Source organism: Mytilus trossulus, chromosome 7 (assembly GCF_036588685.1).
Source record: "Mytilus trossulus isolate FHL-02 chromosome 7, PNRI_Mtr1.1.1.hap1, whole genome shotgun sequence".
Classification (NCBI taxonomy): Eukaryota; Metazoa; Mollusca; class Bivalvia; order Mytilida; family Mytilidae; genus Mytilus; species Mytilus trossulus.
Window position 1 is genome coordinate 25,107,585 of NC_086379.1, and position 25,493 is coordinate 25,133,077.

Consider the following 25,493-nt stretch of genomic DNA (forward strand, 5'->3'; position numbering starts at 1 on the left):
GGTGGGGAAACATTATTTGGACTTCGGGAATGGGTGTTTTCAAGGAGAAAAACTCCTAGATCACGTACATTAGTATGTAATATTTTTTCAAGGGGCATAACTCTTTTAAAAATAGTTGATCAGCACTGATGGATTCACAAATTTGTCTGAGATATTGCTGATTTAACCTTTGATATGAAAATATTTGGCCAGATTTGAACACTTGAGAGTGCTGACAATGCAATTTTCCATAGAATTTATATTTCTAAGGGAAATAACTCTCTTATAAAGCACTTATTTTTACACTCATTGCAGACATTGCTGCTATAAAACTCCTAAATTTCAAAACAATTATACAAGCAAATTAGACTTGCTGTATGGCTGCCTATAATTGCTTGCATTCACTTCATTTGAACTTTGGTGGATATATACTATAGCAGTCTCATTGGCAATCATACCACATATTGAAAGCACTTACAGAGCAAAATTTATTATACACTTAGTATTACCATTTACCATATAGCATAACTCTTTTGAAAATAGTCGATAGGCACTGATTTTCAACTTGTTTGAGACATTTCTGATAGAATTTCATAAATATCTAGCAAAATAGGTACATTTGAGAGCACTAAATGCAATTTTCTATAAAACTTTAATGTTTCCAAAGGCTGCTTTAAAAATGGTTGATCAGCCCTGATTTATCAAAACATTTTGTATAAATTTCATAAAAAATCTGTTAAGAAATGTACATGTGATAGTGCTTATCTCACAAGATCAGATGGAACATTGCTCTTAATTCTATGTCCACCCACAACACTTTGCAAGAGACAATTAAAGATAACACAACTTTTTTGTAATAATGAAGATGGCACATGAACCCTCAAATGATCACTGTGTTTCATTTTTGGACCCACAAATATTCTTTAATATTGATATATCATGGTCCGAAATTTCCTTTTATACTCATAATCCTACATCCTCTTAACTATGTTTTCCTACATTTGTCTTGCACAAGGTGTTTTTTATTACATTATCAATGATGTGTTTACACTTCATCCATCGGAAAGTAAGCTGATTGATACTGAAGTCTGGGATGACATGATTCTTTTAATAGTTGTAATTGGCTTGGAACTAGCTTTCAGTATTAAAGTGGGAGTATTTTAATTTTGTGTCTTTTGTCAGTTGTTTTTTGTCCTTTGGAATGTTCAATCAAGTTCAGCCATTTAGAACTTATTTCTACAGTTTGTTTTTATGTTATTCTAATGCACATCTGTCTCAGGTTATGGGAGGGTTGAGAGCTCACAAACATCAGCTTTTAATTTAGATGTTGTCGTAGTTTCATGTCTGTCATAATTGTTTTTGGTATGGGTTTTGCTCATTGTTGAAGGCTGTATGGTGACCTATAGTTGTTAATGTTTGTGTCATTTTGGTCTTTTCTGGACAGTTGTCTCATTGGCAATCATACCACATCTTCTTTTTTTATATTTCATAAATATTATCATTAAAATTTAGTGCTTTGGTTTTCTTTTTTTTTTAATTATTTTTCTTGTCTGGGCCTGTTACAGGTGACTATGAGTGATTTTTTTTTCTCACTGTCCCTTATATACATATCATTTGAACTCTAAGGTATAGTTGTCTCATTGACATTTATACAGCATCTCCTAATCTTTATATTGGTAGTCAAATAGTTTGCATGTCTAGACCAAATATCATAACAGTAAAACAATCAGTAAAAAGCTATTCATTCAAGTACCATCAATACTTGAAGTTCTATTAACAATTAACTGAGAGCTATACTTTACTAGAAAGACAAAAACACAAAATGTATTTGACATGTTTTTTTAATGTCAATTATCATAATAAGAAATCAACAACAAAACTATATTCAAGTATTAAATATATACTTCTTATAATAAGAAATAACTTAAATACACAACCATTGTTAATAGCTATTTACAAATTCAACAATATCTGATGCACTGACATTTCCAAACAACCATTCAAACTACTTTCATCTTTTAATATCCATTGGATAGCATACTTACAATTGTGTAGAATTAATTTACAGATAAAATTCATTTTCCACTTACTTTCATTCAAAAATAACTCCAGTATAAATTATTTTACACTTTTTTCAATTTGACATCTATATGTGTGTGTTATATTAATGGTTTGAATTGTGTACATACATTTAGAATTAATATCTTACAGAATGGACCATTCAAACTGTTACTGTTACACAAATGACCATTGACTATAAGAAGGAGTTAAAAATACAAAAAAAAGAACTTTAAATTTCTGAAATCAATGCTTTAAAAAGTTATGAATGTTTCTATACTTTTGAGATTTTCTGTACAAGCCGAAATATTTTGTTTTGGGTGGATAACTTTATAATTTTAAATAAAAAATGATCATACAAAAGTTATGCACATGATGAATTATCTCCCTTTTGATTTAAGTGTATTGAATTCATTCACATCCCCCCAGCAAAGTATTGTATACATATTACTGTACAATGATAAATGATTATGAAAAAGATGAAAATGGAGAATTATCTCTCCTTTTGTTCTTTTAATGTAGTGATCAAATTATCTCCCCTATGTTTTTTTAATGTAGTGATCAAATTATCTCCCCCTTCGTTTTTGTAATGTAGTGATCAAATTATCTCCCCTTTGTTTTTTAATGTAGTGATCAAATTATCTCCACCTTCGTTTTTGTAATGTAGTGGTAAAATTATCTCCCCTTTGGTTTTCAATGTATTTGTTGATTTCCCACAATTAACCTTGACACTACGAGTGCTAAATGATATGCAACACTGATGTCTTGCTTCACAACATTATTCACATAAGGGATATAATAATTAATGTGACAGTGGAGCATATTTTAGACCAAGTTTCATCATGATCATTATTTCTTCTAGTTTCACAACTTTGTATTTGAAGAACAATCATCATACACTCTCTCAAAACAGTTTGTTTCTGAATAATTCACAATTTTTAAAATGTCATGACGACCAAGATCCATCAAAAAATTTCGTAAGTTGTAGAAATTGAATGCACGTGCATTTTCATATTTGCTTGATAACAATTTCCAATGACACAGAACCACTCTTGCAGGCCATTCTCTTTGTGTATAACAAAAATACTGTATGATTTCAATGTCTCTGCACTTTAAACCTAAAATAGAAAGAAATTAAGATACATTAAGGTATATCCTGGTTAGAGTAACCTCATGTAGGTTTATTTGCAGTAATTCATGGTTGAATTAGCAGATAATGATGTAAAGTACGTAATACTAAAATCAGGAAGTGAAAACTTTATTTAATTTTAATTATCAGCTTTAAGTGATGTTTTGAAAAAACTAATAACCACAAAACTATTTTTAACACTAAGATCCATTTTTATAATTTTTGGACCATTTTATTAATCAAAATATAAACATATTCATGTAATGTTTTTTTTCATTCTTTGTTTTAATGGGGAATACCCGGAAAATATAATTTATTGATTCAGTGCAGAAATGATTTATGTATCAAAAGCAATTTTTATGACGTTTGTTTCTACTGGAAAGTTGTCTAATTGGCAGTTGTACCACATGACCTTATTTCATATTCAAAAACATTTAAAAAATAAAAAAAAAAGTTTACAAATATAAATACACACACAAATAAATTACCTTTCCGTGACAACATAGTTTTTTTCCCAACAGAAGATAAAAAAAGGTTAAAAAAAAATATTCTCACTTTGAAATGACAGACATTAAAGTAAAGATCCTTAATTTATTTTTAGTGATGGTTACGTCTAGAAAGATAGCATTCAATATTTGTTACAACTCAAATATTGCAAAAACTGCTGATTATGTAAAAAAAAAAATTATACATGTAGTATAATATCTACATTTTATAGAATGTTTCTGGCATTAACAGGAGAGCCCCTAAATTTGTTTTAATACATTTCTTAATCTTACCCAACTTTTCAGCAAAATCTCTCCAATCTTTCTTCATACAAGCTGGGTTTTGGTCTAAGCTGAGGTGTATGATTACAGCACAGAGCTGGGACCAGGACAGGTCAAGATCCATTGATAGTTTTGGACTTTTCCTTTCCATTAATAACTGTATGGTCAGGCATAACTAAAATCAAAACAATGTTATTGAATATACATTGATTTATCCTACCTATTGATATCAGAAATAGATCAAAAGGTACATGTCATTTACTGCCATTCCACATTCCTGTGCATGTCAAAAACACATGGAGTGCATTGAAATAGTCATTATTTTTCAGATTTTTTTGTAACTCAATGATTTTTGTTTGAGTTGAAATTATAGTTGAATTGAAACTATCTAAATTGAAATCTATTTGTTTTGGGGACACATCAAACAGTGAAATCAGGAAAGTGGAATTTTATCTTGTTAACTGTCAGTGTACAGCTAGTAAAAACCCTCATATAAACACTATGTCAATAGCACTGACAGACTCTGAGCTCCCCCTAAATCTGCCTCTGAGAGCCTTGGACGTGTGGAATCATCTCACTAAGCACCCTGAGTGTAGATGCAATATAGTTTATCCTACAGACAAATTAAACAGGTAAACCACAAACTGTATACTGGGGTTAAATTTATATTTGTTTCATTCGTTAATGAACCATTTTATTCTATATTAGGAAAACAATTAAACCTCTGACACCAAACACATCAATCTTAAAATGCTAAATGAACTTAATTGCATGATATACTCTTGTACTTTAACCTAGATGTGAACTGTTATTATCACAAATATTTAAAATTTTAAATCATTTTTTTTATTTTTAAAGAGAACTAAAAAAGTAATGATGATTCACATAAAAAGAGAGCTGACTATACAGTATGGGTTTCTCATTGTTGAAGGCTGTGATACCAATAATTGCTCACATCATCTTCATTTGAACTTTGGTGGACAATGGTGGATAGTTGTCTCATTGGCAATCATACCACATCTCCTTATTTTTAAATTAACATAAAATCTTCAAGATGGTATTAATAAGATCACAAGAGAGAGAGTACGTGCTGCTGTGCATGTGTCTTTATTGTGCAATGCTTCATTGTATCATACCAAATTTGAACAAATGCGTACAACTGAGCACTGATGTGTGCAATCATACTTTACTCTATAAATGAAGGTGCAAAATCATTTACATATATTATATAATTTTGTTCAGCTATGTTGATCTTAAGTCTCAATTTGATTCATTTAAATTAAATTATTCTAATTTGGAATAGAAACTGGCATATAGGTTGAGACTAAAAGTTTACAACCCAAAGAATTGATCTGTGCATTTGTGAGAAGCTGTCTAAAATGGACTTTTAAATGAATAGAACAAATGAAAATAAAATGATTGATTGGTTTTGGTTTAAGGTGAATCTGCACACATAAACTATATCCCTGAAAAATTGATAATATCAGACACAAGTCTAATGTCATTACAATATGAGCTGGGTCAGATAGAAATCCAGTGCACATGTACATGTACATGTATATGTATATGTATATGTATATGTATATATGTATATGTTTTTGATTATTTTTGTACAAAGACGAAATAAAAGATAATTTTGGCCTGTTTTGTAAGGTTCTTAAATCAAATCAATTTTCAAATAGTTACAGACTTTGCATAGAGATTTTTCAATCTGAAATAAGTCAACAGAGGTATTGATTTCTATCCAACGCATCTCAATATAATACGTACATCACCATTCCAGTATTCTGTTTCTGATACTGCTGTCTTTTGACATACATTACTCCTTGTAGTTCTGTAAAAACAATATATTCATATTACTGAAATTATTAACTGTGTCCTAATACCACAAATTATAACACATATTTTGTTTCAAACAAATACCATGTAGTTTGAAGAAAAGTCACAAAATACCCTCTCCTCACTCCCACTTCAGTAACAACATGTGCATGAATGAACATACCGTGGTATATATGATAAAGTTGGCCTACCATTTTTCAGTTTTAAACCATAGAAAAAATATTAAAATGCATTACAATATTATAAATTGACCTTTTAAACTGGTCCTGCAGATTAACCTCTCTTTTGGTTTTTTTTTCACACAGCAAGTAAAACATAGTTATTTGGGAAACACAAATACATCTTAATTCAAATTGACTTCAGATTAAATTTCCCAAAAAATGAAAGAGCAACCGTAAGCCACAAATAGATTTTGAATAATTGCTCACCCCTGCTGATTTTTTTTCTTCAGACTTCATTAAAATGGACCCCATTGTATATGAAGAAATAAAAGTGTTTACCAAAAAAATAATCTTTTGACCATAAGAGTACAACACAAGCATTGAAATTATAATGCGTTTATAAAATTTTCTACTTTACTAAGCAGTGAATTTGGATGATGGGTATACATATTTGTTTTTCATTCATTTTTTTGTACATATATTAGGCCATTAGTTTTCTTGTTTTGGTGCCGTTTATAGCTTACTATGTTGTTTCGGCTTTGCTCGTTGTTGAGGGCCATATAGTCATGACAGTGACCTATAGTTGTTAATTTCTGTGTCATTTTATCTCCTGTTATGTGATATGCAATCATACCACATCTTCGTATTTATATAACTTTATTTTTATTCTCAAAAAAATACTTATGAACAATAATGACATCTTAGTTAGCATGGTAACAGAATATTATTTCAGTCAAAGTTTATGTTTAAAGACAGAATATTAGAAATGATAGATTCAATGAAGGTGATACATATAGCTTATAAATAAATAAATACCTCATGAACATGTCATCTTCTTCACACATTTTGAATTCATTATCCCACCACTTTTCATGTTTGTTCACAACTTCAAAGTCAACATCAGTTATATTCAATCCTAAATGTCTTTGTCGATGAAAACGATGTAAAATTCTCACTCTATTATTTGAGTATCTTACCCAGCCAAGATTCTTATAATAAATTCTTTGATATTCGCTATCGTCACTTGAACAACTGTTTCTATTTGGCCGGTCATAATTGCACAAATCGTTATTTTGTTTGTGTGGACAAAGAACATCCACACTTTCTGCCCTAATCAAATGACCTTGTGGAGGTCGTGAATTACAAGTTGGAGGATTAACAGGATCACGTTGATTGACAATAACCAATGTATTCCCATCTGAATTCTCCATTGCTCCAATGTTTGTTCCATCATGGGGAGTAGGTGGGGGTAATAATGTACTTGGGTCGTCCCATGTTGTATGTCCTACTGTAAAGGGACCATTAGTTTTTGAAATTTCACTATTTATTGTCTCCTCATCACTCACAGTAATAGAATTTGAATCAACATTGAAAGACGATGATTTATCTGATATAGAACTTCCTTTCCCATCATCAAAATTCTCGTCACTTGAATCGTCTGAATTTTCCACTGCTTCATGACTTTTATGATGGTGATGAGGAGAAGGCAGTGGTGGCAGATTAATACCACATGTTGATGATGACCCCTCTATATTACAAGAAGATGAAATTTCAGAAAGATCACTACCACCAGATAGAGTTTTTTGATCTGTCAGCCATCTAAGCACTTCTGGGCTTGGATCATTTGTCATTTCAACACTATGTTCTTGCAGATGGATCTCTTGTAGCTGATGACACAGATGTGTCCTGAAATCATAGCCCTTGTCGTCTCCAGACATGGATGATCTCAGATTTATACAATGTACATGCTGAATTTCTACAAAAGACAAAATAATTTGAATATTGCAGCTATATATAGTTAAACAAACACAATTTTTTATGGGAATTTTAGCCTCTGCTGTTTAATGAAAAACCTTAACCAGTTGAAATTTATTCTCTATAGCCTTTTTGTTTAAAGTGAACTGTCTTTTTAGAGATAATAAACTGGATACCTGCTAAAATACATAAGGAACATTATTTTGTGATTGTTTTGTCTGTTTGCTTGTTTGCTAGTGATTTTATTACATTGGTTGCAATGAATTATATTGATTTCCCAGTGAATAAAAACCAATAGATAATGTGAAATAAACATAGTTATTTCACTCCTCTGATGTCATACAACAATAGGCATTGTCAAGACGTTGTTGTTAATGTCAGATCAAAACAAATTGTGAATGCGTAGAAAAAGATATAGTTCCTTACATTTTGTACTCTAATTTCATAAAAAAAGCCATTTGCCAATATAATAAAATGTTTATATTATAATAAAATCACAAAAATGAAGTAAAATATACCTGCACTGGGACTTTTTTCTACAATCTTCATATTAATTAATCTCAAAAATGGATTAACCAGAATTTCTTTGAATTCCAGACTGCGTAGCTTATGGTAATTTAATACATTTAATTTGTTATCCAACACAGAGAAGTTTGTCTTTCTTAAGATAACACGGACAGGCTGCTCGTTATTGTTTTCAACACTGTACATAAACCACTGCTTCATCACTTTACCTGTAAGAAGAAACATTTATGATATATATTTATTTTAAAAATAACAAAAAAAACACCAAAGAATTACATGGTACATTTCTGACTAAAACTATTAATACAACTAGCTGTTTGCCTGACAGATTGATTGGTTAGAGATAATTGACTGAAATATTTGAGTCATATTAACATATATGTGTAGTAATTTGGGGCCCTTTATAGCTTGTTGTTCGGTGTGAGCTGAAGGCTGTACATTGACCTATAATGGTTTACTTTGTTTTAAATTGTTATTTGGATGGAGAGTTGTCTCATTGGCACTCACACCACATCTGCCTTTATCTATTGACTTACAGGCAATTGCTGATGGATGATGAGTTTAGTACAACTTTCTGTTTTTGAAAATAATCTTTTTTTACTTCTTTCGTTTGCCATGGTTTTGTACTGTCCTTTTCTGATTTATAATTTATTGATTGTCTCCCTTGGATTTGCTTTAAACTGATCTTTGTGTACTAAACATATTATTTCATAAGATGCTCTTTCAAGTTTATACTTTATAGATTTAACATTAACATAATAGGTACTGTAAATACAGAAATTATTGCTGCAATTATTATTGCAATTTTGTCAGTTTTTACTAAAATTATTATTAAGTATTGTATTGTTTAATATTGAGAAAAATCCTGTTAAATTCATATAAAATTATTGCAATCATAACCCTGTCACATTTTTTGCATAAATAAAAATATCCTATTAATTCATGTAATTTCTGAATACATGTAGAAGGATCTTGATTTATGAAATAAGTTTTGACTTGTATTTTACATTGTTTTCTATTTTAATACAAAAACAAACGTATAAATAAATTAAGGAGATATATGTGAGGTATAAGTCAATGAGACAGTATCTTAACAACAAATCAAATGTAACCTTAAGTTCAAAACACTGTTCTTTGCAATTCAAGAATTTAATGCATTTTTGCAATGATTAAAACAAGAGTGCACACACTAAAATGTCTCACCTTCTTTACTTATCATTGATATTATGTTGATAGACCTAAATATATAGCTTTATTACAACTGTCACATAAACTCAACATTAAGCAAGAAAAGGAAACATTGATCAATGAACCATGAAAATGAGGTCAAGGTCAGATGAACCATGCCAGGCAGACATGTACAGCTAACAAATCTTCAATACAACAAATACTGTGTATAAAAGCCTAAACAGGATTCTACACGTACCACTACAGATACAGATACAGATAGTTGACTTATTGCTTATAAATTAAGAAAAACAGACCAAAACACACAAACTTAACACTTAGCAATAGACCGCGAAAATGAGGTCAAGGTCAAATAAAACCTGCGTAACAGACTTATAGATCATAAAATATTTCCATACACCAAATATAGTTGACCTAATACATAAAGTATTAGAAAAATAGACCAAAACTCAAAAACTTAACTTTAACCACTGAACCATGAAAATGAGGTCAAGGTCAGATGACACCTGTCAGCTAGACATGTACACCTTACAATAATTCCATACACCAAATATAGTAGAAGAAAAACAGACCAAAACACAAAAACTTAACTATAACTACTGAACCATGAAAATGAGGTCAAGGTCAGATGACACCTGCCAGTTGGACATGTACACCTTGCAGTCCTTCCATACACCGAATATACTAGACCTATTGTTTATAGTATCTGAGATATGGACTTGACCACCAAAACTTAACCTTGTTCACTGATCCATGAAATGAGGTCGAGGTCAAGTGAAAACTGTCTGATGGGCATGAGGACCTTGCAAGGTACGCACATACCAAATATATTTATCCAATTACTTATAATAAGGGAGAATTTAACATTACAAAAATACTGAACTTTTTTTTTTAAAGTAGTCACTGAACCATGAAAATGAGGTCAAGGACATTGGACATGTGACTGACGGAAAGTTCGTAACATGAGGCATCTATATTCAAAGTATGAAGCGTCCAGGTCTTCTACCTTCTAAAATATAAAGCTTTGAAGAAGTTAGCTAACGCCGCCGCCTCGGGATCACTATCCCTATGTCGAGCTTTCTGCAACAAAAGTTGCAGGCTCGACAAAAAGGACATGAACCAGTTCCCATTAAAATATGACCCTCCTGTCTTGATCATAACTTGTAATTGTAATACTATCAAAAAGACCTACCAAATGTTTTTTGAAGTTTAATGTTTAACTTTTTTAGCTGAGAACTTTTCCCTGGCACCACTCTGTCAAACAATTTAATCCTGTTTGATCCCAGGAACAAACCATCAGGACTTTCATCTTTATATATAACAATCGTCAAACACACAAAGTTTTCATACGCTTCTTCCTCTGTCTTATGTCTCAGACAAACAAAGGGTTTAGATTTCTTGGATTTCTCTTCCAGGATACTTAGTTCTATCTCTTCTAGTTCAAAGAAACAGAACTCCTCCTCTTTAAAGGTTCGTAGGAATGGTCCAACTTTAATTGAATCTGAAAGTTGTAATAGTTTTTAATCAAATACAATGGCAAAGCAGTATTATACAAGTTGAACCTTCCAAAAGAAGTATGCTAAAACTTTCCTAAGTTTGATTTTTGTATCAGAAACATTCATTATACAAATAAAGAAGATTTATTTCAGATCTCCATATTGACATGTGATATAATATATACTGTGGATTCATTTATTTTCATGGGTACCCATTTCAGTGGATTGGCACAGAGGAAAACTTGCATTTTCATGGATATTTAATATTGCGGTTTTGGTAAAGTCTGCATATATTTATATAATTATATATTCCTTCAAGATTCATTGAATGTTTCAATTTGTGGTTCCCCTGTTAATCCCGTACGAAATTAAAAGGCGTATTACGCCTGGAAATAAGGCGTTAACCAGGCATAAGTGGTAGTTACGTGTCTAGATCCAGGCGTAAGGGAGCAGGAAACGTAAATTTGTAGACCTTACGGGCGTAGAAAAAGCAGTAAACCGGGCGTATATTGAAATAAGCAAGGCATAAATTTTCTTACGGGCTTAAAACTGTTCAGTGTTGGTATGGGGTAAACAGAAATACCCATAATGCTTTGTTTAAAGGATGGTGGGATTTTTTTTCAAAATTTGGATCTTTGGTATTAGTTTGCAAGAGTTTGACTTATGGCAGCTTCATATATTCAGGGATAATTAGTTTAATGTTTTGTGCTCTTTGGAAGAATTTGAAATTGGAAATATATACTGAATCAAATTGATTAATGAAAATTGTGAAACTAAAAGGAAAGTAGTATACATGGTATTAATAATAATAATGTGAGTATCATCAAACTAAGTTATTAAGTTTTATGTAACAGTTAATTATTTTCTATCAGAAATTTTGAAATCACAAAACCTTTATCCTTGGATAGTTAAACATTAAAATCTTTTACTTTTAAGTTGAATTGCAGTGTTATCATTTATATTTTAGTTCATTAAAGATAATAATTTTTAAAAACAACTTAGTTAAAATGCTACTTTTATTTCAAGAAAAATTAATTGTCATAATTCTTATTTAAACTTAAACTTATTTGAGCCAGTGTCTGTCTAAAATGTATTTATTTATCTATTAGCTTCTTCAATGGTTAATATTTCAAGTTTTTTGTCAAACAATGAGAAATAAAAGCAAACAGTACAGAAGTTTGTATCAAATACACAAAAGTACACAGCTAGGTAAATACACTGATCTAAAATAAGTGCAGTTTTATGTAAGGATATTACGCCTGGTTTATAGAACAGGCGTACTCATTTGCATATTACGCCTATTTTTTTGTAAACCAGGCATACTCATTTAAATATTACTCCTAATTTTATGCCTGGTTTACGCCTCAGTTACGCTTGGTTTATGCCTGGTTGACGCCTGGACATGCATCTTGTAAACACGCAGCAATGCCGCCAGGATAAAGTATGATTTCAAAGCCTGGTTTCCGTGTAACAGTTTGTACAGGATGGGTTACCCTTGAAATTCACAAAAATTGGTATGAATATTAGTGCAGTAATAATTGATAATTTTTACTATAAATATTATTACACTCAAATGAATTAATTTATTTCTGTGTAAGGATTGATACAAAAATTTTATATATAAAGGAGTTCTATTCTGCATTTCACATTTTTTTTAACTTCTATTTGGTTTCACATTTATTTAAAGCAGATACGTGTATTGAAAGTTAAGGTCAAGGCCAATTCATTTTTTATCATTTTAATACACATCTTGAATCTGACGAAAGGTTGCATCATTGTCTAGCACCATAAGTAGGTCACCCAATTAAGACATCACAAGATTCATTTTTAAGCAATCAAGTGACCTATAACTACAGTCAGGTGACTTAGTATAAAATAAATCTGATAAGAGTCTGAAGGTTATCAACAAAAGAAGAGTATGAATCTATGCACGTAATTTTCTTCCTGATAAATAATTGTAATTTATTTTGAATAAGAGTACTTTTCTTCAATATTTTTAACATATAATTATTTGGTCCATATTTTTAAGAAATAAATAGCATGTCTGGTAAACCCATTTACTAAGTGAGAAAGTCATTACACCTTAGTCTGACCTTTCACCTTGAAGTTCAACATTTGATAACTTTATTGGATTTTTTGTAGAAATGCAATCATTGAAGAAATATTTTGACTTCCCTGTATTACATTTTTTTGATACTTTTAAAATGCAGACTACCGGGTACCCTTTTATATAATTTATTGTTCGTTAATTTCAACAATTAAGTAAAGATTTGTTAAATCGATGTGTAAATTTATAAATAGGTGTGCTAAACTTTGTTTTAAGTTTAAACGAACAACACAGAACTATTATATGAATCAAAAGTTCTTTTTGTAAATTTCCAATTTTCCAGATCTGACTATAATATTCACAAAAACTTGAGTTTGAACAGAAAAAATCACAGGTTTTATCCACATAAAAAAAGTGCAGTCTAAATTTCTATAATATAAGAACAAATTTTTGACATACACATATTTTTTTTTACGAGAAATAATTTAACAGCTATGACAGTGTTTATCCATAGACTTTTATGGGAAAATTTGGTTGATTATATAGAGTATCACTGATGGCAAGTCTGGAGAGCCCCCCTTCCTCCTTTCTAAAAAGTTTCTGCCACTGTCATCTGTATGTACAATGCCTCCTATATAATATACATCTGCATACTAGTATTTAATCTTAATATTTGCCTGTACAAATGATGTGTGTGTCGTAACTCAGCAATTCGTCTTTTTTATGATAGTTAACAAAAATTTGGAATCAAACCACTATTTGATCCCCAAATCTATGGTGTAGACTTTGCATACACCCATTATATCATATTTAATTAATATTTATTTAACAACAGCTTTTGAAATTTTTGTACAATGTTCATTTATGTTTGAGCTAAGAGAGATTTAATTCTGCATACATGTGAACCTCCCGACGGGAGTACAAAACTCCCGTTTTCAGGGGTCTCCTCCCGTCCTCCCGTTTAGTAGAAAAAACTCCCGTGTATGAAATATTTCATGAATGAAAATTTTCAGACGCCATTTTTTATCATTTCTTACTACTGTAAGGGTGTAATTGACACATGTGTTAAATTTTACCTGTACATCAAAGAAGATGTATAATTATATGGCTTCACATGACAGCTTGGGTGTCAAACATACTGGTAATCAACGATGTTTACCTCTGGCTAACTGCCGTTGTGTTATAAAAACGATGCGTCTTGGGAATATTGAAATACTTTTTTGTTACTTCCCTTTGTTTTATCCTGTTTTCAATTATTTTGCTTTTAAAAATGTTTACTGTAAATCGACTATAAATGATTAATATTTTAATCAAATGATCATAAAAGGATGTTGATTAAATGAATTTAAATGTTTTGGGACAAATGAAAAAATATAAATTTATAAATTATTTTAAAAATCTAGACCTCCTTTCAAGAATTAAATTGAAGTTTATATATTAAATCTGTTTATCAGCCTTTTGTCTGTTGATTACACAATATGTACACAATTAGACTAATAAAAGTTCCTATTAGTTTAATTCCTAGTCAAACCTTCAAATTAAAATTTGTAAATGTTAGTATATAAAAGATTTTATTGTGTAAGCTATGTAATAGTAAAACATTTTACACGGTTTAAGTCTTTTTAAGGTTTTTTTACAAATATGACTTTCATAATGCTTAAAAGCCATGCAGTACTAGTGTTAGTGTATGTTATTTTTTTAATTTATTTCTGATGTTGCAAATATACATGTGAGGCTTATTTTTTTTCTTATTTGTCTGTACATTTACCAATGATATGGAGATGGAGACATAAACAAAAATCTATACAGATAAGATAAATAAATATAATGATTTATTTGCAAGCAGTGAACAATCATTTATCAAAAACAAAACAAAACAAGAAACAGATTCTTCTTAATATTTTATTTTATTCAAATAGAGACGCAATAAGGGTACTATAAACATATTACAATTTGATGGAAATTTGAAGAAAAACCACAATTTCTACATCATATGGTTACATTTACGACAAAATTTATGTCGATAAAAAAACCTCCTGATCTGAGTCCTAATCTCCTGACCAAAATTTCCAAATCTCCTGATCTGAGTTTCACAGTCCATCACATGTATGATTCTGTACAATTTTGTCTTAATTGTGTCAAGTTTTTTCAGAGGATTTAAGACTCAAGGACATATAAATTATTGTGTAAACAGTAATTGTATATTTTTAAATGCATTGCATGTTTAGTATAATGTATAATTTCACCAGGAACTGTTATGGCAGGAAATGTATACAATGGTAGATTTCAATAAAACTGGAAAGTAAAAGTACAACTGAAGCAAATAGAAGATATAAACAACTGAATCCAATCACACTTGAACTTAAGTTTCCGGTGGTGGATCCAGGGGCTGTGAAGGGCAGACCCCCTTTTTTGGACGATCAATGCATTTGAATGGGGACTTATGGTTGTCCTATCTTGGGACACCCACCCCCTTTTAAAAAGGCTGGACCCCCCTCCCCTCCTGGTTTCTTACCAATTAGCATGTGACATGCATTATAATATCGTAATTGTGATGATTTCTTTTCCTTCATAGTTTAGGGTGAAATGGAATACTTGAATGTCAAAGTTGTTGCATCATAGAACAATACACTAACAACAGATTTTTTTATTTGTTTCTTTCTCAAGTTCAAGACTTCAACAAGATCAACCAAAAGTCTAGATTTAAATAAATTTAATATCTATATAGATTTCAAAAATAAAAGACAAAATTGGTTTTCATAACATAAAAAGATTTTTGTTTGAAGATAATTTACTTACATTCTTTTTCTTTTCTTTTTGACAGTCTGAAGTAGACGTTTTCCTGAAAAAAAAAGAAAACAAATTAGAAGTCAAGAATATGAAGTTAAAATTAACAATGTAATTTAGAAAAATCAAATATGGTGATCAACTTGTGATAATTTCAGTGCAGTAACACAATGGGAAATTAAATGATTAATATAGAAAAAAATGGTTGACCATTAGTATCTGATAATCTATGTGCTGAGAACAAAGTTAAAGGTACATAATTAGTCTGATCTATTTTTCACTAATTTCCATTCTTCCACATCTTATACACAGTTTCCTTCTCCTTTTCATATATCAATATTCACTGCCTTATTTCCCCTATTGTGCAATTATGAGCATTAAACTGCAAATAGTCAATAAATATATCATATTTAATTTCAATATTGACCCACAGTGATGTCTGCTTCAGGGGTAATAATATTAGGTCTCATATTTAACTGTAAGTATAAAATAGTTGTTTAGTGCCTTTAGCTTTTATTGAAAAGAAAAATGCATTATACCTTTTAGCTCTATAACATAATTTGTGTAAAGATGGCTAAGTATACATATCACAAAATAAATGGGGAATATATTCATGGGACACACATGATGCCCTCTGCTTACATATCATATAAAGATGTAAAGGGACATAACTGAAGAACGGTCAAAGTGATGCTACCCAAATTTATACTTGGTCTGAACTTTGTGGTAATAAGCATTGTGTTTAAGTTTCAAACATTTGGTTGAGGCAAACTAAAGTCAGAGAACAGAAATTATAATACAGATATTTTTCAATTTTTAAAGGGGCATAACTCTAGAACAGTTAAAGTGACAACACCAAAATTTGAATTTGATCTGTGTTTTGTGGTAATAAGCATTGTGTATAAGTTTATAGTATTTTGTTGGGGAAAACTAAATTTAGAGAAGAAAAACTATGTAACATACAGAGGGACAAGGGGACAGATTAATGCCCTCTCTGCTATATATGGTGGGGCATAACAATCTTATACATAAAAGCTGCATTTTATTTTAATGAGTATATAACAACCCAAAACAATCCAACTGAGCTATTTCTAACCCTCTATGATAAAGTGTTCCTTCTTTATTGTTTAATTTCTACTGGATTTCTCCTTGCATGTCACTGTGATTTTTAAAATGTACCCGTATTTTGGTCCACACATACTTGAATAAATAAAATAAAAATCCCTTATAAACCAGGAAGAGAAATAAGCTGACATTTAAATTGATCAAGGTTCATTGCATTTCAATACAAATCATACAATTATGTTATAATAAATGTTCTGGATCAAAATGGTTATGTAAACACAATACATAAAAAGACTTCTTTAAATGGTATTAAAGATAAATATTATATCTTGATATCATTTTTTTTTCATAGGATGGGGAAATCCCTAATTTCTTAGAAATATGTATACCCTCTGAAATAAAACTTTTTTAGAGAATGGACACATTGTAACAAGTGAGATGAAAGGATTTAGAGTGGGTGTACATAATGGAAAAAAGTTTATAAAACTTACACTTTATATCTAGAATTGAGAATGGAAATGGGGAATGTGTCAAAGAGACAACAACCAGACCAAAGAAAAAACAACAGCAGAAAGTCACCAACAGGTCTTCAATGTAGCGAGAAATTCCCGCACCTGGAGGCGTCCTTCAGCTGTCCCCTACACACATACACACATGTGAAAATCTAATTGTCATACAAATCTCAGATGTTTAAAGCTAGTTACACAGATGAATATGTTCCATTAGCTTTGGTTAGCAGATTATAAATGAAACAACCCAACATATAATGAATAGATTCAATAAAATTGTGAATGAAAATGGGGGATATGTCATTTTAGGGACAATTACATGACCAAAGAGAAGAAAACAGCAAAGGCCACCAATGGGTCATCAACGCAGCGAGAAAATCATCCCCTCCATCCAGGGATGTAAAGCTAGCAACTTATATGCAAACCATGAAATTTCCAAATTTATTGACCATATTATCTGATTAAAGTAAGAATCCTTGTCAGCCAATATAACAATAGAGAATGGACACATGAGAATGTGTTAAAGAGACAACAACCTGAACAAGAGCTGAAAACAGCCCAGGCCACTAATGGATCTTCTTATAAGCAGACAGAAATGTTTTAGGAGACAGCCCCTGTCAGACAATTTATTGACAAAATTACCTGTTTAAGGTGACCATCCCTGTCAGAATGATAATGTTTTCCGGTATAAAGTATTTTTGGACTCATTTTTCATTTCTTCCATTAGACTCCTGCAGTATAAAAAAGATGCATTTTAAAATCTTTCTGTTTATGACACATTTCAAAGTTGCCCAGCGTTAAAAGTTGTGATGTAAAACATTTACACCAATGTTTCTCTAAAAAACAATTCAATCTATAGATAAAGCACACATGTTTGTCCTTTTGGCCATACCTTAACATCCAATTTACAGTTTTTTGCAATTTGATCAAATCTAGAAAGATATCCTATATATTGATTATTTCTACCTGTTTTATTTCAAAGTTCTTCAAATCTGTATTTATGGGCTTTCCTTATTATTTGAGTAAAAATACTTTTGAAAATGCAAAAAGATACTTTTCATTACCTCTTAAATTTTTGCATTCTGATGCAACATGGGCATTGGGTCGTAAATTCCAATGGAAATCTTGTTAAGAGATATACATGTTATAATTATATACATGTATCATATAGTTAATGTTCCACTTGTATGATGAAACCCACGGAAATTAAATCCAACAAATAATTAAAAGAATTCACAGTATTGCATGTTTGCTTGCAAAGATTTCCCATACTTGTACATAGGATTTGTATGTACTGACTTTGAATTGGCTCTGAAATTGTATAGTTCATTTTTTATTACTCTTTACTGCATGTTTGGAAACAAATTTTTCTTAAATCTTCAATCACTACCAGGTTCTTGCTAGAGCAGATGGAAATTAATGTGAAAAAAACAATTCTCAAGAAATGCAAAACAAGCTAGTCTTATCAGGGATATGGACTTTCAATGATTTGGCCTTGACTTTCAAATGTTAAATATTATTGCGCACTAAATATTTGATAAGATAAATACTAAAGAAATCAAATAATGTTTAAAGATATTTTTAGCTTTCAATACAGCATCCCTTTTGTTATAATCTATACCCAAATTTGTGCATAAAAACTATCAGTTTCTTTTGTGAGCATACTTATCCTTGTTAATCTATTTTTGCAAGGTTTGTGCTTTATCAGATAGTCTAACATTTGTTAGTGAAATAATCAAGATTCTATTTATTCTCTTTTATCAAATAAACTGCCATTACATGATGATAATGCAGTAGTGGATCAAGGGGAGGGTTACGGGGGTTGGAACCGGGTTGGAACCCCTCTCTTTTTTTGCTGATCAATGCATTTAAATAAGGACATACAGTTGGACCCTCCTTTTTATTCTGGGTTGGGAACCCCCCTTTTGAAAATGGCTGGATCCAACCCTGATGATGTCAGATAAAGTTGGGTTTAACGTTGAGTGGCTGCTGCACTTTCATATGCATAGGCGAAAAAGAACAAATTGGTGTGATATAAATATGTATCCACCTTTGTACTTGCCCGACATGTTGACTTGGATTTTTAATATGATAGTTCACAAGGATACAGTAAGTCAGTACATTATACAGTGAGGTATATATAGAAAGCATATAATAAGTCAAAAGTAAAAGTATTTTGGAACGCTTGAAACTGCTGTGAATAAATTTTTCTTCTAGGATACCAATTTTAGTTGATTAAGACAAATTGTATTGTGGAGGATAACTATTTCTACAGTTTTTTCCTCATTCTGCTAACAACTTAAAAGAAAATGTAGAAATTGAAAAGAAATTGTGTTGGCAATTTAAAATTGTGGTTAACCTTTACCCATGAAATTTTCATGGGTACCTCATGAGTAATCAAGAATTTGCAGAAATATTTAACTTTGCTACCAGTTGAGAAACAGGTTAGAGTTTCTGATGGCACCCCCAACCAATGAAATAAACACACGTTACTACCTTTAATTCCATGTGGTAGCTAAATAGCTCTGTCCAAGAAAAGGAGGTGCATTGAATTTTTTACTTTTTTACCTTAAAATGTACCATCGTTTTAAAAACACATAAATATTACCTTCTGGACTCTGGAGTCACTTTGACATTTTTATGTCAATCATGAATAAATAAACTTTTAAAAGTGACATAGAATAAAAAATATTCAGATTCAGTATAATTACTTTGTATGACATCTAAATCTACATTGATGTAAATGTAAAGACCAATTAAATCAAGTTAAAAATTAGACGGGAATGAATATTAAAAAAAATCTGGGAAGTACAGAGTTTACCTGATATTTGTAGACTTACCTGTAACAGGGAATATAATGTGGATTTTTTAATGTTTCACAAAATAATCCTTTTTCAAATATTATCCCAAAAAAATATCTTCAATAATATTGCAAAACACAGTGAAAGTTGTTTATCGTTTGTGATGTCACTAAATGTTTCAGCCTTTATATGTCATAATAAACAAAATTCTTGAGTCTCTCAGGTACAGATAAAGTAAACAAAAACCAATCAGGTAAAACATTTACACAGGTAAATAACATATGGGCTTTCTCGAATTACTGAAGAAATCACTATTAAATCATTCAAGGATTACATATAACATGATACAGCAAATTTTTTATTAAATACATGTACTTTTCCACTTTTTTTTAAACATTAGGAGCTAAAAAGTAAAATATAAAACTGTGCATTTATATACATGTATCTAAAAACTGTGAATAGTAATAATCATCAATATAATTTCTAGAATATTGTGGACCAAAAATAAAAAAAAATAAAAAATTATAGTAACTGGAAACCAGAATTTCACACATCACATAACCATTGATCTAAATGCAATGTGAAAAGTTACTTAAAAAATAACACAGAAAGGGAAAGAAGGCAAATGGCCTAACCTTCTTATTATTGGTTATCATACTCTCTTTCTTATAAAGTACTGTTATAACACTATCCCAGGTTAGGGGAGGGTTGGGATCCCGCTAACATGTTTAACCCCGCCACATTATGTATGTATGTGCCTGTCCAACGTCAGGAGCCTGTAATTCAGTAGTGGTCGTTTGCTTATGTGTTACATATATTTGTTTTTCATTAATTTTTTGTACATAAATATGGCCATTAGTTTTCTCATTCGAATTGTTGTACATTGTCATTTTGGAGCCTTTTGGTATGGGCTTTGCTCATTGTTGAAGGCTGTTTGGTGACCTTTAGTTGTTAATTTCTGTGTCATTTTGGTCTCTTGTGGATAGTTATCTCATTGGCAATCATACCACATCTGTTTTTTTTACATCTTTATTGCAACATTACTTCTAAATGATTTAATAATATCATGCTTATAATACTGTACATCCTTCCCTGCTCTGATACCTTATCATAAAACAAATCAATATACATATAAAGACATGTCTTAGGCTTAGAGCATCACCAAGTGAGAGTGGGTCTCATTGGGGTCTAAGCGTGACGCGGGATTGCCGAATTATTGTAAGCGTGACACGTGAAAGTCAAATTATTGTGGCGTGAAAACGGGAAATGAGGTCTTGCGGGACCCGGGAAATGACAAAATAATGAGAATTGCTTGCGTACATAGTGTAAGCGGGATACGGGAATCTAATAAAACAGTAAGCGGGATCAGGGATCGGAACCCCCCAATGAGACCCCCGTGAGACACCCAAAAATTATTTAGACAATAAAAACACCACCTGATAGTGTCGGACTCTAGAATGTATTACAGCTAAAGCACCTTCAGAAAAAGCAAGATGACCTCTAGTGTCAACAAAACACTGATTTTTCATAATTTGTAAATAATAAGCAAAACAATAATGCAGGGCAGCACATGCAGTGATAGTTTTAATAACAAAATATATTAGAACAAACAAATCAAGATCTGACAGTGGAATAAGTTATATAGGAAAGTAATAGTAAGTTATCATTCTGTCAAAAGAGTCAAAGTGTTTGGTTTAAGGTGATGTTATTTGGCGTCATTTGCACGTTTGTTAGGCATACCATCTATGTTAGTATAATTCTTATATAATTTGCATATCTATAAATACTTGAATTGGATTGGTCAATTCAAATTTTTCTCTAATTTTACACTTCGATAAACCATGTTTCCGAAACTACTTTTGTAATCTATTCATGCGCAATACACAAGCTTGCAGTGATCCCAGATTTTCAGCAAATTTAGATTTAAAAATAATTGCATAACATTTGTAACTATTCAAGTGCATATGTAACAAAAAAAGAAAGAAATTTAATGCACTAAAGCTTCAAAAATGTATAAAAATAAAATTTAATAAAATTTGCGAAATTTCATGAAGGATTTGGCAAATTTACGTCATAGCAAAACACGACGTCATACGATTCAAATCTTTCAGAGGGAAGATTCTTTTGTTACTTGTTCGCTTCAAATTCTGATAGTATCTAATTGAAATGTAGTTTTTGAGGTAGGTGCTATTTCGATTTAGATTCTGTTGCATTTATCGGACATTTAAGTTTTTTAGAAAGTCAATATGGCAGCGTACTCCTTAGTTACGCCATTGTGTTTCTGATGGTACATATAGTAGCCATCAAAGTAATAATGTAAATTAATCATCGGATATGTTTGGCTGAAGAATTATAAGGATTAAACACATTTTTTCTAGAGGTTATTGATGTGTAAACCGGGTCTCTAACTCACAAACTTGACATACAAGTCCTTCAGACTTTTATTCAGTTTGCAAGTTATTATCGCCCCGGTTTACACATCAATACCCTCTAGAAAAACATGTTTAATTCTATAATGATGAGCTAAGGCCACACCAATTTAATTTCTTGTTCTACGGATTTTTGGACTCCAAAAATTGGGGCGAGCGAGCGATTTGAAAATTTTAATAAAAAAAATATTTAATTTGCAAATTTTTGAGGCGAAGCTTAAAAAGTAAAGGCGAGCGATTATAATTTTTTTTTGTAAACATAAAATAGTAGGTTTGGCTATATTAAAACTTGATTTAGCACTTGTACCTTGACATTTCTTTAATTTATGAAGTATTTTTTCCCTGTTCAACAAGAAATAAATGAATAATTAAATCTGGTCTATGTATGTGTGATTGACAATGAGACAATTCTCCATCCAAGTCATAATCAGGTTCAGAACAACCCCTTAAAGTTATGAATATCCCTTTTATGAGGGGTCAAAATATTAAAGTTATAATAAATTTTTTTTTTTGTAAAAACACTTTAAGTACAAAAGGGCTTATATTTTCCCAAAGAACTATAATATTTGGTATTAAATGGTCAAAACATGTCAAAGAATTTGGTAATATTCCTGGACTTTAACCATGTTAACACATTTACTTTAACAGTTTAATATTATTCAAAATAAGTGGACCCATCCTCTTTTAGAAAAGTTGTGTAAAATATAATGTATTTCTCCTATTTTTGAGTAAAAAATTCTAAGTTGTCAAAGGTTTTGTATAGTAGCACTGTACAAATCCTTAGTATTTCTATTTTTTTCTTTCTACAACCTCAGAGTCTACAACAGACTGAACAGTAAACATGGTAAAATTACCCCTTCAAGGCCCCTGTCTGAGGGAGGGTTGGTCCCAACCTGATAATAACAAACATAGGTCAAAGTACGGCCTTTTACACAGTGCTTTGATCAAGACCAACCAGCAAGCTATAAGGGACCACAACTTAGTATTGTACACAATTCGAACAGGAAAACCAACGATCTAAATTATATTTCCAAACGGGAAAATACCAATGAACCCCATCAACAAACGATAACTGCTGAACGACAGGTCTCTGAATCAACCAGGAAAGGTGCACAAACCTGCAGCGGGTATGACCGTTACCATACATTATAATTGCAGTTGAAGGCAAATCCTTCAGAAGTTCTTTGTACTTTATTTTAACAACGAACATTTTTTTTATAGGGAATATAAGTTAGGGGGAAAGAAACCAACGTTTTGTTCTGTACTGGTATTTCTATTTATATCGGAGCACTCCCGCTTGGAATAAATTGGTTTCATGCTGAAACAAATATTCTCGCAGATATTTACAGTGTTGTGGGTGCTGATAGGTTTAAAATCGTTATATAAAGGCTAGACTGTGATTTTAAAAAACAAATGTTGAGATCTTTATATAATATTTACAAAAAACCGGAGCGGGAAATGGGCATGATTTCATTTCCGGATGCGGGAATATAATAAAAATTAAAAAAAATCTGTTTTGAAAAAAATAGGTGCGGGCGGGTCCGTCGAACAAGTAATCAAATTGGTGTGGCCTAAGGGATGCATATTCTATTGGGGATAACTTCCCAATGATTTCTTTGAAATTATGTTTGCTCCCATGTTTCGGTACCACGATTTCCCGAGAAATAGAAGAAAAACATGATATCCCCAAAACAAGCAGATATATCCCGAGAAAAGTTTTTTATGGTTTAATCACCGGTCATAATCTTACACGTTTAATCACAATTATAAGGTAACAAACAAAAGGTGTGAAATAAGCCATAATTGATCATGACCAATCTAATATAGTTTGTGCTGACAGTAATTAAAATCACATATAGTTTTTTTTTTTTTTTTTCAGAACATTAAAGAAGAAAGTAGTAAAGAAAGTCCCTGACTTAAACGACAGTCAGTGTCGATGTTGGCCCTGTCGTTATCAGCGAATGTCAGGTCATGTTTTCTTACATTTTTTAAAAAAGAAATCTATTTATTTCTTCTTACATCGTTTATAAAATGATAAAATCTTATTATATTTCAAATTTTACATAAATCCTTTGAGAAATGAAAAAGTTATTTGCATTTTTCATTTGGTCCTGTTAAACGGTCCTGTCATTATATGGATATAAAAAGATACAAGATATAAAAATAGATTTTATGAAGATTGCGTGTACTTTTATTAAATATGAACGCCTTAAACCTTATTACTGTATGCTGCTACACTAATTTAAGCAGTACAACACCTATAACACCATCAAAAACCTTTTTCTCTGGATATATTAGTTTGTTTTAGGAATAATTACGTTTTTCTCGTATTTCTCGGGAAATCGTGGTACCCCCCATGTTTTGAACCTTAGTGTCACAACAGACACTATAAGGTTTGAAACATGGGACCAAACATGATTTGTGGCGAACAAACCCAGATTCAAATAATTGTGATTTCTAACAGTCGAAAGGCTATTTAAATTTTTGCTTTGACGGCTTTTCAGAAAGTAAATAATGTAAATTATGTTAAAAATGATTTTATCTGGTTATTAATTGGTGAACATTGCAAATTTTAAGCCAAATTACATTTTGACAGTCTGGTGCATTGCTAATTAATAATATGGTGCGAATGGTTCAACTCAACCAAGAATGAATTTACCTCAGCGATCGCATACACTGTCACTGTTTTTAGTCAGAGTCTGTTTAAGTAAAATAGCTGCTAGTTTTGGCTTTTTGGCATGCGGATGTTTTGTTTGCTTTCGATTCAGGATGGGTTTTCCCGGAAAATAGTAACTGAAAGATTATATTTTGAAGATATCGAGTCGAACAACCTTTAATAAATTAATGCTTACACAATATTCTCTATTAGATCTATATTGAAAACATTCGATTTAATACAAAAATTCTTTTAACTAAAGTGTACGATACATATTAACAAATAATGGTAATGCTTCAATT

General features: G+C 31.0%; 1 protein-coding gene across 2 annotated transcripts; it reads right to left on the reverse strand.

Moving 5' to 3' along the window:
- Positions 1 to 1,804: 1,804 nt before the first annotated feature.
- Positions 1,805 to 25,423, reverse strand: LOC134724819 (uncharacterized). Of its 2 annotated transcripts, none has more exons than XM_063588103.1 (9): positions 25,195 to 25,423; positions 17,948 to 18,036; positions 15,744 to 15,786; positions 10,594 to 10,902; positions 8,207 to 8,422; positions 6,750 to 7,689; positions 5,704 to 5,767; positions 3,946 to 4,108; positions 1,805 to 3,155 (listed from the first exon to the last, which is right to left on the reverse strand). In XM_063588103.1, exons 2-9 carry the CDS (start codon positions 18,011 to 18,013, stop codon positions 2,902 to 2,904), a joined length of 2,055 nt encoding a protein of 684 aa, XP_063444173.1. In that variant the 5' UTR covers positions 18,014 to 18,036; positions 25,195 to 25,423; the 3' UTR covers positions 1,805 to 2,901. The 2 variants fall into 2 exon arrangements, with proteins under 2 accessions (XP_063444173.1, XP_063444172.1); XM_063588102.1 differs by lacking the exon at positions 25,195 to 25,423 and adding an exon at positions 20,146 to 20,310.
- Positions 25,424 to 25,493: the final 70 nt, after the last annotated feature.

Coding starts and splice junctions, on each gene's coding strand:
- LOC134724819 (XM_063588103.1), bottom strand. CDS start 18,013: ATGAGTCCAAAAATACTTTATACCGGAAAACATTATCATTCTGACAGG. Junction 8,423..10,593: donor TAAACTTCAAAAAACATTTG/GTAGGTCTTTTT, acceptor TTCTTCTTACAG/GTAAAGTGATGAAGCAGTGG. Junction 5,768..6,749: donor GAAGATGACATGTTCATGAG/GTATTTATTTAT, acceptor TTGTTTTTACAG/AACTACAAGGAGTAATGTAT.